This window comes from Ascaphus truei, chromosome 4 (assembly GCF_040206685.1).
Source record: "Ascaphus truei isolate aAscTru1 chromosome 4, aAscTru1.hap1, whole genome shotgun sequence".
Classification (NCBI taxonomy): Eukaryota; Metazoa; Chordata; class Amphibia; order Anura; family Ascaphidae; genus Ascaphus; species Ascaphus truei.
Window position 1 is genome coordinate 60,532,404 of NC_134486.1, and position 16,175 is coordinate 60,548,578.

The 16,175-nt window shown below is 42.8% G+C and overlaps 1 protein-coding gene across 11 annotated transcripts in view; it reads left to right on the top strand.

Moving 5' to 3' along the window:
- GTF2A1L (general transcription factor IIA subunit 1 like) overlaps positions 1 to 16,175 on the top strand; it is a 409,851-nt gene that overhangs the window by 108,699 nt on the left and 284,977 nt on the right. For 9 of the 11 annotated variants that reach the window (XM_075595852.1, XM_075595846.1, XM_075595845.1 and 6 more), the window contains exon 3: positions 11,640 to 11,757. The exons of 1 other annotated variant lie outside the window; for it this stretch is intronic. In XM_075595852.1, coding sequence (XP_075451967.1) covers positions 11,640 to 11,757 — 118 coding nt within the window. Of the gene's footprint in view, positions 1 to 5,665; positions 5,800 to 11,639; positions 11,758 to 16,175 lie in introns of those variants that run through there. One more of the 11 variants, XM_075595853.1, reaches the window with a different exon arrangement.

Genomic DNA, 16,175 nt, shown 5'->3' on the forward strand with positions numbered 1-16,175 from the left:
GAGGAAATGGAGCCAAGAAACTGGGTGATACCAGTCAGGTACTGTAGAGAGACTTTAGGGGGGCGGTAGATACCTGCAAGCAAGATAAGCTTAGAAAAGGGGAGGCAGATTCTTCCAACTAGGATTTCAAAAGTTAAAAACAAAAGTGGGATTTACCATATCTCTTTTATGCAACAGTTCTCCCTTTTGACATAATTGAAAATTCAACTTCCGTATTTCCTTGATTCTAAGACGCACCTTTTTTCCCATTTTCACATGTCTGAAATAGAAATGTGACTTAGAATCGATGTACTAAAAAAAAAAAAAAAAAAAAAAACTGCCAGGGGGCGTTGCAGCTTTAAGCGTTTTACCAAAAAGGCGCGGTAGCTGGCTGCTTCAACCACTGGCCTCCTGCTCGCTCCCCCACCCAGCCCCGTGACTTACAGTTGATGGTGTATGCTTGCTGGGTTGAAGTGCTGTCCCCCCTGCGATGCTCAGATTTCAGCGGTGCGGCTGCAGGCACCACAAGCTCTCCACCCCGCCCCCCCCCCCCCGCGACTCACAGCGATGCGGCTTCAGGCACCACGTGCCCTCTGCCCACCCCCGTCTGCTACTCACAGCGGTGCGACGGCGGCACCACAAGCCCTCCGCCCACCCCCCTCATCTACTCACAGCAGTGCGGCTGCGGCACCACGAGCCCTCCACCCACCCCCCTGTGCTACTCGCAGCAGGGAAGACAATGCGAGAGGCAGGAGGGTGAGAAACAAGATGAGAGGCAGGAGGAAGAAAATGATAACACCATGAAGTGAGACAGACTGGTTAAAACCAAGATGGAGGAAACCAAAGTTTTATCATGACATTAAGATCCACTCAAACCGAAAGCTGTGCAACCATTTTTAAGAATACCATCATTTATTTGGAACGTTAACTGCCATTTTGTGCTATTTTTTATGTAATTATCTTCAAAATTAACGTTTTGTTTTTATGTGATGGACAAGAATTACTGAGGTCTGTTATGCTGGCTTAATTATGAAAAAGACGTATAAAGACATTTAACAATTGCATTGGCCCAGATCGCCATGGTTTGCAGACGGCTTCAACCACTTCCTGCCAGCTGACACAAGGGCCGATTAGCAAAATAGTTTTTTTTTTAAATTGACGGAGTGGAGGTTCAGGTGAATTTTTTCAGACAAGGTGGTTGATCCTTTACTTCACTTCAGAAAACATGTCATCTCTGCTATATTTACAGTATGAAGAGATGAATCAAGGCACTTCAGTTTTTGTGAAGCAAGTTTAAGACTTTATTGAGCCAAGGGAACACAATATTTCGGCCTCTCTATTGCCCTTTTTCAAATGAAGTGGCATGCTATTTATGACAGAATATGGATGATATTCTTTAAAAGGTGTCACAATTGAGATTACTCTGCTCCATCTGACAACTCCACAGATCTTGCAGTTTCTACAAAAGAGATTTCACTGAAGGTATATTGGACATCTTTGTTTATAGGCGAATTACTGTGGCTCACTCATATGGTCGCCAGATTAATCGGGGCAACCTTTCAAAGCAAACCGTGGATTAAAGCTCCCATACGTTCATGAGATCTGAATCTGGTCCTGGAGGCTTTAATTTCAGCAGCTTTTGAACCTTGGCATGAACTATCCCTTTAAAACACCATCAAAACTGTATTTTTTAGCGATCACTACAGTACACAGAGTTGGAGAATGGCAAATGTCAGAATATCATGCTCCTTTTTTTCTTTCACCCTTCTAACAAAAGGAAAGAATATTACATAATCTGTATGTAGTTAGGGAATTGACAGCCTACTATATATCCAGAAGACAGCTGAGTTTAGGAAAACCTCAAGGCTGTTCGTTCTTTTCCAAGTTACCAGAAAAGGGCAAATGGCAACAGCCGCATCTCCAGTATTTCAAGATGGATCATAACTGAGATCAGTGATGCTTATACTGCTATAGGTAAGGTTACACCACATTCAATTAGGGCTCACTCAACTAGGGCTATGTCATCTTGGGCCGAGAAAGTACACATGTAGCTAGACTTACTGTCCCCTGTGACCAGCCGTGTGCGAGATTACAGCTGCATGAGCACTTTGTCAGCCGGCATAATTATTTGTGTTTGTAATTGCAGTTCGGTATGTTTGTCCGGCAGGTAGCACACTGAATGTCTTCGCCTATAATATTCATAAGCCGCAAATTGCAAATGTAGTGGATTTACACTTGTTTTTTTGCAGCACAGAGAATAGTAAGTAAGTCTTGCTACATCTGTACAGACCTGTATGATTCATTGCATCATACTTAATGCATCTAGGACTGCTGAGGTGTAGATAACATCATATGCTTTTTTGGAATCTATGAATCCTTAAATGAGTGATTTGATCATATTCATTACTTCTGGAAATCAGCTCTGTACGACTTGGTTGTGGTCCATTGTGCTGTATCCATGGCGAAATCACGCTCGATCTCTACAGTATGCTGACCAAAATCCAAGGTCTGTAACCTTTGAACAAATCTTGTAAGTGGTTAGAAGAAGATGGGTTGGTCTATAGGTTTTGAGGTCTTCTTTGTCTCCTTCATTGTGGGTGAGAATAACTACAGTATGGCATTTCTCCATTGCTCTGGAGTTTTCCTGTTATTCAAACGGCATGTAAAGAGTTTTGCAAGAATTTTTCTAATTCTTTCTTAGCTTCTTTCAATATTTCAGTTGTAATTCCATCTTCCCCAAGAGCCTTCCCATTCTTCATGGATGTTATTGCTTTTGACACTTCTGGAAGGATACATGGTACATTGGTGGTTTCTTTTCGCTTGCTTCTGCTGGATAATGTCCTGCATTATCTGTGTTGGCATACAATGTCATGTAGATGTCATCAACTCTCTATAATAACTGTACAGTCATATTATTGATCCATCGTCATCGTACAATGATTTGCCTCTTCCAAACCATAAATCGCTGCTTGGTTATTCTTTATAAGCTTTTGTTATCTTTACTAGTATTCACCATGTCATAGTTAGATTTTCTTACATCTTCAGTTAAACGTTTGCGGAGTATTTGTTCAAACTATTTTCTTTTATCTTTTTTTTTTAAATTTATTTAATGCTTTATCCTCAGGTGTTTTTCTGCATGAGTGAAGTGTTATACGAGGCATCAGAGCTTTTATATTGCCTAAAGTGGTTGAGGAGCAAATTTTGCAGTAGCCAACCAATTTGGTTGCTTTAGAACTTGCTCCCCGCTCTGTGATGTCAATCATTTGGCAAAATGTTGGTTGGCCAGTCAATTGATATCATCTTAGAGTGCGGAGAACGTGTAATACACTCTGGTTACTGCAGCCAGTGCTCGTTATCCATGTCTTATGCGACATCCCTATTAAAGGGCCGAACCTTCTGTTATTTTTTTTTTTTTTTTTTAAATCAACTTTTTTATGGATGTTAGCCCTCTAAATGGATTGAATAAGCAATGGTGTTTTCATGAACCCTTTAATGCCAGTGAGTCCAGTATGTAGACTGTACCTGAAAGATCCTGGGTAGCCCCACTGGCACCGAAGTTGTTAATTACCAGTTTAATATTTAGGGAAATGTTTGTAGTTTATATTTAATGTGTCCTTGGAATTTAACGTGTTGCTAGTCGAATTGCATATGTATAGCATTCTGAGGCACTTTTAGGCTATCTGGGCTGTAAGCCATTCCTGTAGATGGTGGGTTGTTAGGTGTAGCTAACCGCGGAAATTAGGTTAAGCCCCTGTGGCAGGACGGCCTGTAGACGAGGTCAGACAAAACTCCACACGTGTAGTTTCAGGTTAAAGCAAATGTTGAGTGTTTTTTTTTTCTTCACAGTACAATCAAACATTTGGGCACACTGTCCCTTTAAGGCAAAACAAAACTTACAAAAAGAACACATACTCCTCATAGGGCTTGGAGTGTTAGGGAGAACTTGCTATCTATCGGGCTGGCTGGCTATACCCAGTTCCCAACCCCTAAATATACACCACAATAGTCATGGAACAATATCAAAGTTCTTACTGTGTCTTAGGGAGAGAGGTTGGAAATCCATCTGGATGGTAGCTTGCACAGGACAACTCTGTAGTCTGAGACAGCCACCTTCTACAAGCATTAACTTCCTTATCAAGGTGGTTGTCAACTGTCTCCACTTACTTCCTGATTGCCCAACTATTCTTACTGGGTTAACCTTCTGAGTGTTGGATGAAGGACTCAGATGTATGTTTCTCAGGCATAATTATCAGTACCTGACTTAACCCTGTCACAGCCCCATAAGAAGGAAAGCTGCCACCTCCCCATCCTGGTGGATGGAGATATGTTAACCCCTTAACTAGAGTGGTTATTCTTCCATGACATACAATGGGTAGTTAGGCAGCTATGTTATGGGGTTAATACAATATTGTTTTGATTTGTAGGGATTTGCTAGAACAGGGTTCACAGTTAAGTTTTCTGTATGGCAAACACCAGACCATACTAACAAACAAAAAAAAACTTTGGAGTTTTTCGATTAGAATGGAGAGGTGGATTAGATAACTAGACACTTTTAATTGATACTTTGCATAACAGCCGAAAATCTATTTGAATTTGTTTTTTTATCGACTTTGGGATCACTTTTCAAGACTTCCCAAGGCAGTAAGGTTTGAATCTGCTGGACAAGAATTCTTCTTTTAGGAACAATATGACTGGCATGGATATTCTTCTGACAGTATCAAGCTTGCAAATCATTGGGAAAATACCTGTTTGTGACACCAGTGTTAATTAGCCCTATTTTTTAGACCGCAAATTAAAATTGGGGATTTATGGAGTAATCTAAAAGTGCCATGGTTCAGATCTAGGGGAATGCACATTAATTGTGTGTATGTTTTTGTTTTTACTCTGGAATTTTAGCTTTTAAGATGGTTTGGGTAATTGGCTGTGATCAAACAAGTTAGTAGCAGGTTTTTTTTCTCATATTTTATATAACTATTCTGGTTTTATGGGAATAATAATGTGCTTACTGTAACAGGGGACTTATCCCTGTTCAGTAATGTGCCTTTAATCTAGCAGTGTGGTGGTTAACTTCTGGTAGTTAATTACTAAACACCACCTGCCTGATTGAGATGGCTTACAAAAGCCTGTCTGTTCAAACAGGAAGTGAGAACTCTTTAGCAGACACCTGAGCTGAACTTGGAGACACACTTGTTTTGAGCTCTGCCAAAGTTAGCAGAGCTGCTTTCAAGACACAAGGCCTAAATAAGACTTCTAAACCTGGATGCTGATTTTCTGTGCACACTGAGTGCGGTTCCAGGAGAGCAGAGAAGCTTACTCTACAGCTGATAAACAGATAAGATGTATCTGCTTATTTTCATGCTATGTTTGGGGCTGGGGAGAAATGCTTGACTAGGGAGATGTGAATTGGTTGCATAGTGTTTTCACTAGAATTACTCCCAAGTGAATGGAAGCTTTGTTCTCCCCCCTGTGTTTGGATAATTTACCTGATGAAAAGGAACAGGCACAATAAAGCTTATTATAATTTCACGTTATAAAGCCTCCTAATTGCGTACCTCTGTGAACGTCCGTCCACATATGGTCGTCAGAAGTGGGACAAGAGGTGTCCTTGTAGTTAAAAAGGACCGGAGTTTTTATGTGAATTTTTTTGTTATGTTTTTTTGTCTACAAACAGTCTAAACAACTTGGAAAAAAACAAAAAAAAACCTCATGCAGCAGAGATCAGATTTAAAGGGACACACACCACTGAAACTTACACTGCACTGAAACTTACAAAACCACAGATGGACTCTTTTCCCCAATCCCAAGAGACTGCTGAAGCAGGTAAACCTTTAATTACCTATCACAAAGTGTAATACGGTCATTGAAATAGGGATTTTACCTTCTAGCCATAGCCAGGGTTCAAGAAGTGAGTCAGCCCTTAAAAAGGGATAGGTTTTTCTTGTTTTCAAAAGTTTCGCTGAAGCAGTGAAAACAGATGGTGACCCACGAGTGGTACTGATTTTGCAAATAAAGGTTGCCACACAGCATAGGGCTACCAGCTGTGAATGGAGTATATGCAGAAAAGTGTGAAAATTGATACAAAAACTGTGCTGAAGCAGGGGTATTTTTAGCAAACAAATGCTGAGTGTAAAATTGCCCTATAAAGAAAAAGTTTTTTCAAAGCCAATTGCTGAGTGTTGAGTCCACTGCAAAGAATGTTTTTTTTTCTGCAAGTAAAAAAGTATGCCTATTATCTTGGGAGCAAAACAGACACCCAAAGTGTGAAGTGTGAATGCCATAATACCCAAAGATGAGACTGAAAATTACTGAACTCAGGCAGAAAACCAAATTCTGTTGCTGAAGCGGAGGGATTTTACCTAGCAAATAAATGGTGTATAGCAAATAGACTTTTTTACCTAGCAACTGCACAATCTTGTATACCTGATGAGAGAAAATGCACGCACAGTACTGCTGATATTGAAAATAAATAAATAAATATTACCCAAGAAAGAAAAATCTACAGAGATGCCTGTGAGAGCCATGACCTCTACAAGCAAAATATGCCCATCTGTAGGACTATCACAATTGGGGGTTCTAGCAAATACAGCGGCAATAGCGCCTCCTGAGGTCAGGAAGAAAATGACACCTGATAGCCTAAAAATGGAGGACAAGATGCAGCGTTCCTGTAATGAACCCTACCCCACTGAAGAGTGGCCCTTCCAGTCCAATAAAGAGGAAGACATCTCTTACGGGGAACCCGAACCGAGTCACACCCACAAAACACCCCAAGAATGGTGGGGGTGCCTGAAGTCGGCATGAACAGAAAAGACCGCTCCCTTTGATGATGAATATGATCAGCAGGAGACAGAGCGGGAGCAGTGGATCACCGAATATTTCCGTCAGCTATTACAGTTGCAAGAAAAGCCGGGTGGATCCAGTGACGCTGCTAAAACTTCAAATGAAGATGGAGACCCCAGTATCCCCCGGTGTCATCCAAATCAAAAAGGAAGAAAAAGAAAAGCGGTTCTTCACTTACCGTGGAAGTAACAGACACGTCCGCAGATCCTGTGGAGAAAAAGGGGGACCGAGATGCCCTGCAGGCTAGAGAAAATGGAGAATTCGTCCCACGTATAACTGAATATCCAGAGGGCCCAAGGCAGAAGTCGTGTACCCCAAAGAAGTGTCTGTCCGGTGCCAACAGTGAGGAACCCTAAACCAGTCATCCCAGGGAAGTGGAGCCGGAACCAGTGAGTGACGATCCCTTGACCAGCCCTGAAGACGCCCTGAAAATTGCCAGGCATGACTGTGATCTGCTCTGTGAAGAATTGGAAAGGGAAACAAATAATAATGCTGAGCCACAGAAGACTGTGCTCGCAATTTACTCGGTGGCCAAGACTGAATTAGAGGATCTCAAGACTGAGCTAGATACTGCAAAGGCTACTATTTCCGCCATGGATGTAAAGCAGAGCCAGTCTGACAAAATGGTGGCTACGCTAAAGCGGAAGTATGAGGAGGCACTGAAGCAGATGACAGTCTTCCAGCAAGAGGTTCACACTCTGCGCATAGAGTTGAATGCCTCATGACAGTTGGTCAACAGTGGCCGGATAGAAGTGGACGTAGCTCAGAAAGAGGTTCAGACACTCCACAGAGCACTGGATGCCTCACATCACGAGACCAACAGCTGCCGCACAGACCTGGAAGTTTCCAGAAAGAAACTACACAGTCTCACTGAGGAGCTGGACATTTCAAGTAAAACTATCCTACATCTTAACTTAGATCTCAAAGTCTCTCAGAAGGAGCTTCAGAACTTAAACCTGGAGACGGAAGTCTCACGCCAGGAGACAGCCCGCCTCCAAGCAGATGTGCAAAAATGGAAGTTGGACTGCAAGGAAGCCCTGAATAGTACAGAGACTGAAAAAAGAGAAAATTTAAGATTAAAAAAAGAAAATTCTGAGTTGACAGAATACGTCAAGGGAAAGAATGAAGAGCTGCAGGCTCTTAAAGAAATAAATAAACTGCGTACACACCTCCAGTATGCTGAGGAGAAGCAGCAAACGCTGCAGGAAGAAAAGCTGCAGGCTGCTAAAGAGGTACAAGCGCTGCAGGAACGTCTGAATACCCAGTACGTCCCCACAGAGCAGTATGGGTAGCTAGAGGCCACGCTGCATGTCTTTAGAGCATCGTTGGAAGCGGAGCTTCGATACCAGGTGACTCTGTATGAGAGGGAGCGTGAGAAGGCTCAGAAACTGGAGCAAGAGCTGGAGAGACAGAGAGACTGTTCCATTCCCTTGAGTCAGTATACCAAGGAGAAAACAGACGCAGCGGCAACCTTGACGACAAAAATTACAGAGCTCCAGAATATGAAGGAGACTCTGATACAGATTCCTCCAATACGGAAAAAGGTATTGGCACTGCCCAAGCACCAGTATCCCACAGTAACTAATGCCCGTGAGGTCAAGGGTACAGTGAGAGTTGGGGACTCCACGCAACTTCAAAACAAAAATACGAAGTTTGAGCCACCAAAGAAAGCACTAGCCAAACCTACAGCTGCCCAACAGGCAACAAACAGAGGTAGGAGTGCAGAATCCTTAGCTGAAGAAGCTGAACTGGTGACTCCGTGGTGTGGAGAAGCTGCAGAAAGACCGCTTCAAGAGCAGAAAACTCCAAGGGCTAGTCCTAACTGCTCTACAACTGTTGCCATACACTTTGTCTACAAAAAGAGGAGTGCCCGACGCAACAGAAATCTCAAGACCGCGCAAGCAATAAGAAGACTTTACGTGGAAAAAGTCCTCCTCGAGCGACTGAGGAGTGCTGATCTCAAGCACCTTCGGGAGGAGACAAAAATAAACTGGAGAAAGGGCTCCAATCCCAGCGGGACAGAAGGTTCTCTTCCTCCATCCACTCTCATTCAAGTCACAGAAAGATCTGGAATGAGAGTGGAAGGATGGGCTTTGGCCGTGGTAAGTCCGAGCTTCCCACAAACAGGGGAGGTATGTAACAGGGGACTTATCCCTATTCAGTAATGTGCCTTTAATCTTGCAGTGTGGTGGTTAACTTCTGGTAGTTAATTACTAAACACCACCTGCCTGATTGAGATGGCTTACAAAAGCCTGTCTGTTCAAACAGGAAGTGAGAACTCTTTAGCTGACACCTGAGCTGAACTTGGAGACACACTTGTTTTGAGCTCTGCCAAAGTTAGCAGAGCTGCTTTCAAGACACAAGGCCCAAATAAGACTTCTAAACCTGGATGCTGATTTTCTGTGCACGCTGAGTGCGGTTCCAGGAGAGCAGAGAAGCTTACTCTACAGCTGATAAACAGATAAGATTTTCATTATTAAGAGACTGCTTATACTGTATCTGCTTATTTTCATGCTATGTTTGGGGCTGGGGAGAAATGCTTGACTAGGGAGATGTGAATTGGTTGCATAGTGTTTTCACTAGAATTACTCCCAAGTGAATGGAAGCTTTGTTCCCCCCCCTGTGTTTGGATAATTTTCCTGATGAAAAGGAACAGGCACAATAAAGCCTATTATAATTTCACGTTATAAAGCCTCCTAATTGCGTACCTCTGTGAACATCCGTCCACACCTACCATTGGCCATGTGAGCTGTGTATACCTAAGGCTGCGTCCATAGAGCCTCAGCCCGCGCTCCTCCGCGCTGACGCTGAGCTCGCCTGCCCGGTCAGGAGCGATCCCATGGACGATCGGGAGACGGGGCAGTGACGTCGCTGGGCCAATAGCCCGCGACGCACCAATATCAACGTCACGGCGCCGACGTCACGGTGCCGTGATGTTGACCCTGCTTTGCTGTGATTGGAGGTTTTCAGCCGACAGCGCGCTGAGAAACAGGCTCTGCTGTCGGCTGAGAATTACAACGTCTCCGCACGCCTGCGGACGCTTGCGTGAGCCCCCTCTAAAGACATCCTCATTGAGGATGCAGGGGCTCAGCGCGGAGCGTCTGTGCGGCTCAGCGTGGCTTCCCCTGCTATGGACGTAGCCTAAAATTGGAATGGAAAATGTGTCTGAGATTGTCATTTTAATAGTAGTCTCTTGGGCCAATCCTACTCACAAATCTACATTTATGTACCCTTAATTGTTTGAGTAATGTAGCACCTATGAGCCTTTGTCACCAAATACCTATGGGCACTCCTGCAAAATACATACTGATGTAGCAAGACTTTCTGTGCATTCTACCACTTGCTATTGCTAATATTGCGGCCTGTATTAACACTGTTGGGGATCCGATCCGGAAGCATGGACCCCCTGCAGCACTATCGCGGCAGACACTTTCCTCAGAGCTGCAAACCTTTCTTTGCTTGTTCGCCCATTGGTGCTGGGGGCAGCAAGTCTTGCTACAATGGTATAAACATAACATTTTTAATTTGTTTGTATTTAATTTACTAAGTCATATACACTGGCGACACGTTTTATTGAAGCACGGCTAGCACCGCAAGCCGGGGGATGCCTCGGCGTGCTAGCCGCACTCCCTCAGCGTGTGCGCGGTCACGCGTCATCGGGTGCCTGTGCCCCCTGCACGCGCGTCCGGAGCCCTGGTGTCCCGCGATGTGGGGGACAGCGGCAGGGGGTTCCGGGGGACCCGGCGGACCCGGCAGCGGGAGGGAGAAAGCCCCGATCGGAGGGCGCTCCTCCGCTGCTTCGGTGCGCGCCCGGCACCCTCCGGCGCGCGCCAGGTTACTGCTGCGGCCGAGAACGGGCAAATGCTCGAATAAACTCGGCCGCAGCAGTACTTGGCAACATACACAATCCCCAGAATGTGACTTTAGAAGCACTACTCTTACATGAATATTTTCAGTTGCCTTAGTAATTTAATATTTATAAATACTTTTGAGGACAACTGGTTTCTCACCATCATTAATTGAAACTGAAATTGTGTGGGTCATGTACAGTATTGTACCCTATACTTGCTGAATTTCTGACAAACAAAAATTGGCAAGTTCTAATGATTATTTCCCATTGTAAATGTTTGCAATATACATGCAAGACAGTAGTATTACAATATGAAGGTGATTCATAGACATTTTTTAATGACTTTTCAACCTTGGGCGTAATCCATTTTGGAGACACTTGATTGCTGCTGAAATTTGTAATGCTTCTCCCTTCTACTGGTGGTCCTAATGCAAAAGACAAAATTGCTGCTAGAAGGAAGGGACGAAGAGAAGTATATTCAATATCTGAATGATACAGGTGCCTTGTGATGCAAGAGAAGGAAGAAAAGGGATTGAATGAAGCATTCCTTCTTTCCCTGCCAAGTATCTTGGCACCATTTCTCCCTCAAAGATCCTTTGACTTTGTTTTTCACTCTCCTTCCACACCCCTCTCTGATTTTTTTAGAGACTTGGCGGGTATTTTATTTTAAAATATAATGCATTTGAAAACCCATTAAATATGAAAAGTTAATACTTTCTAAAGTTTTTATCATCCAATAAAAATAAGATCATAAACGTTCTTCTGCAGGTTTTAAAATGTTGTGTTTCTTTTCTTTGTCTCCTATTAAGAAATGTATTGCAATATTTATTTGTGATAAATGTTTAATATTCGTATTTGTATTATAGATGGACCCTTTTAAATGAGTTATTTAAACAATGGTGGTGTTTTTTTGTAGGCATAATACGTTTATAATTTTTTTTCAAATGTATAAATTGTTCTCTTTATTTTCTAGTTATGGGAAGCCAAAGTTATGCAGTCCAAAGCTACAGAAGGCTTTTTCAGGGACAACAATATTGCACCACAGTTTGTTCTACAGTTGCCACAGAATTTACATCAATCAATTCACACAGGTTAGCTCTCTGGTTTTTGTGTTTTTTATTTAACAATTTTTATTTTCCTCACGTATCTACAGTACCAAGGGCCCCTTATTCCTTTGATAGAAATACTGAAGCAATTATGTAGTCCCTTTTGCACGGCGTGTAACACAGTCCACAGTCATCCTTATTCATCTCACAAGGGGGTAGATTTGAAAAATCAACATACTTTATAATTCTCCTCCTGTTAAACCCAGTGCTTCCAGACCAACGCGGCTCATTATTGAAACACAATTAGTATTTTTTTGTACTGTTTACAACCTTCAGAAAATAAATAGCACTACATTTAAAAATACTAACATAACGTAAAAAGTAAAAATGGTTTAATGTAAAACAATTAAAAATGTACATTTCTATATGCAAACTGTATCCTCTGCATGTTTGTTCCCTCTTACTGAATCTACATCAGTTTTGATAACTGTATAATAAAATTATTAAACATGGAGTGATGCTATTTTCACAAAAATCCAACAGAATGTAAAGGCAACGCATAGAATGTTAAGTCTGTTGAAGAAAAAGATATACAACTTATTTTTTAGCTGTCATTACAAAATGGCAACTTCTAGTCTTCCAGTTATAGATTACAGGGGCCCCTAATCAATATGCTGCAAAGTTGCTTTTCTGTTCTAATCATATTTGTTCCATTAATTTGAATAGAGCAGAGCGGTTTGACCGTAATTTGGTATAACTGCCAAGATGTTGAAGAATTAAATGTGTTTTTAGTTCTATACCTCCAACATTGTCACATTGTTATCCCTTTGCTGCTGCAATGATCTTAAAATACAAATTAGACAATATTTTAATCTGTGTTTTGAACCTGACCATTGAACCTTTTTCAATCAATGACTGTGCAGAAGCAGCCCATTGCAGGCTTTTGAGTAAGAGAGTAAGTTACTGTAGAAAAGACTATAATAAAAGGTGAAAAGGGAAATTCATCACATGAACTTCATAATGGAATTCACAAAAGGTGCCCTTATTATAAAATCACATTTTTATTTAGCCTGTCGCTCCTTTTGTCAAATTAAGCATTGTGTAATGCTGGACTGCCCGCAGACCTGGCTAGTCCCCAGTACTGAGGTGGGTAAGGGTATAACACGCACCCACAGCAGTGAGGGCGTGCACGGAGTGTGGTAAGGTGCATTGCTGGGTCTGGTGAGAATGGGTTAGCCAGATACTTGCCGCGTCCGGGGCGCCAGAGGTCCGAAGGTATAGATCCGAAAGCCGTATGTCAAGGGCAGGGGAGAGCAGCGTCGTGAGGTCCAAAGCCGAGTCCATGGGGTAGCGAGGTACACGAAGTCTAACGAGAGCCGAGATCAAATCCAAGGGTATCAAACGAGGGCTGGGACTGGAGCGAAAGCTGCAAAACACAAGAGAGCCAGGCATAGACCTCCGTACTACAAGAGCCACAAGAAAACTATGCAGAGTGAGGAAGGAGAGGGCAGACTGGGACTATAAATATAGGAGAACCAATGGGAGTAAGAGGTAGAACGGAGCCTGACTGAGCGGCCCCAGGGATAGGCTCAGATGCCTGGCGTAGAAGTCAATGGTGGAAATAGCCTCCAGCTGATGGGAGGTGGAGCCAGGGTTGCAGGAGGAGTGTAGAAGAGAAAGGGTGCGCGCACGCCCTGTAAGACTCTCGCGCCCGTGTCCCGGCTGCGTGTGGGCGGAGGCGGCGTGCGCCGCGGAGGATAGGAAAGGCGCCCGACCGGGGCGGGGAGGGGGCATGGAACGTGCTGCCGTATTGGGAGCCGGGGTGACGGGGACCCGCCGTAGGGAGCGTGTCCCCCGATCCCTTTCACATTGATGGTCTGTCTTGAGAAGATTAAATGAAGTACAATTCTAGCCTCAATCATAATTAACTTCTGAAATTTGACCAAATAAACATCTACACCAGCCAACAGTAAATATATAATGTTTTTTTTGTCCCTCCTGCTTCAAAAATGGCTACCATTAAAACAGTTTACGTCACTAAGACATTGATTTCACATCTTTATTATTTTTCCTGATACAGTAGGTGCCGCTAAGTAGCCAGTAACTAAAGCATTTTGTACATCTCAAGATTTATTTTATTATACCCCTACTTGCCACCATCGGTTTTGGGAATAACTTATGCTTTTGCAAGGACTGGTGAACGCTCCCGAAGCAGGATAATTAGAGGCTGAACTCTTAAAGAAAAAATAAAGTCCACATACCACAATGTTCTCAACCAAAAGCAATCTGATCCTTTGGGAGAATCTTTGCTGTTTCAGCCCTGTTATACGGTTTCCAATCCTGGTTAATAAATACAGCACACTTGGGCCTCAAACTACTGTGGCTGTAAATTCAGGACTCGCTCAAGCCTAGGTAGTTTTTATGCATTCAGAAAAGACTGGCCAATTCCTAAATCGATTTGGAACGACTACTGTGATAGTGCATTACAAACAGGTATTAGACCACTACTAACCTGAGGAGTTAAATCGCGTACTAAATAGGACAATTCCACCTCCCCTATTCCCTCAGTTGCTTCGGGAATTTACTTTTCAGGTTTTACTATTTTGTTTTCTCTTTAGGCTATTTGTGGCTGCCCACGGTGAGCTGATGCAGTCGACTGAACCAACGACCGCTTGTCATTCTGTCGCTACTCCAACACCTCTGGTGTTTTTTTGTTTTTCTGGGGAATGGGCATCTTTGAGGATTATGCAGAAGTCCATATACTCAAACTAATTTTCATATTCACGGGGCTATTGACTTCGAGAATAGGATAAGTTGTCTTCATTTACAGATTGTTAGTGCCATATACTGTAGATTTAGCAGGCTTCATTGGTCCCACTAGTTACACATATTAGAATTTTACATAGGATTCAATGGTGTGTGTGTGTGTGTATATAATCTGAACTGGTGAGGCGGCACCAAGAGTTTACAGACGGGAGGGGAAGTCGTCTAAGTATTACAATTGGCAGAACAGAGTTCCAATGATATCGGCAGTATATATTCCTGGGAATTTTAGAGCAGACTGAGCAGGTGAATGGTCTCTCAAGACAGAGTTTTTTTGTTTGTTTTTTTTTTAGAAAATAGTGATGAGATTGTCAGTGTTAAGAGGACCTGGTAGTGTAATGCAAAAGTTCACGCATTCAGTGCCAGAACCAGACCTGAAACCAGCCTATTGATACTCTGGTGATTTTCTGGTACCACTAATATACATTTTCCAACTTTTTTGCAGTTATTCAGAGGCTTGGGACTATGAAGTCTGGGAGTAAAGGTGATTCTAAAAACTGCTGCCTTCGAACTGGGATTGCAGAGCCATGAATGTTGACAGATCAGCTGGGGCACATTCCATTAGTGCTAGACTTTATATCTCAAGGTCCAGTGAATCATTCAGACACAGAGATTCTCCCTTATGACCTGGAGGTTGAAAGGGAGCTATTAGCCTGAAAAGCTTTCTAAACCAGACTTGCACATCTGCCTTCAGTCCAGAAAACCAATGACTTCAAACATCTGTTACAGAATTCGGAAATTTTCAGTAGTTTATGCAATGCTAGAGGCTTTATGGAAGAAAGTCTCTCCATATTTTTGAATTTATAGAACAAGGTTTTGATAAAGGATTTTATCAAAATTCAGATATCTACCTTATTAGTATACTTTAGGAGATCAGTTGCTCACAATCATTTTTAACAAGTCATTTATTTAGGAAAGTGGAAGAAAAAGCCCAGAATCGGACGATTACCTATTTTGACCTAAAAGTAGAGGAGCGCAGAATCCGATATAGCAACAGTACATGTAATAATGTAGAATTTTAAATACAATTATGAGAGATATACCACAGGGTGCACATATATGCTGGTAAGGTGGCAGTGGATGTGAACAAATAGTGATGATGAATAATAATAATACTTACACGGCCATGTGCAAGCACAGGTGTCATATAAAAACACAAAAACACAAAAACACAGCGCACAACGCTCATAGTGCATTAAAAATTATATTGACATAAACAATTAATAAGGTGAGTATTGTGCGTACATCAAGGTGATGTTAAACAAGCAATTTCGGGATAATGTTACCCAAACACCACGTGGAAGCCGGATCAGATGTCATCACAGATATTGGAAACTGCTTCGTGACCACCGGTTCCTATTAGGTAGGTATGGAGTCTTTGAAAGTCCCTGCTCCCACAAAGAGTTCAACACGTCTGCAGCTCACACAGGAATTGCTGCTTCAAATGGAACTCCATGCCGGCTGGAATCCTCTCTCTCTCCTCCGTTCAGGCACTTCCGGATTAGTGACGTCACCGGAGGGTTTTTCGCCGGTACTTGCGCCGGTTTACTGGATCAGCTCGCGGTGGTGGGGCAGTGTAGTTGAAGGCAAAGATGCTAGTACACTATCCAACGCTTTTCGAAACCCGTAGGTTTCTTCAT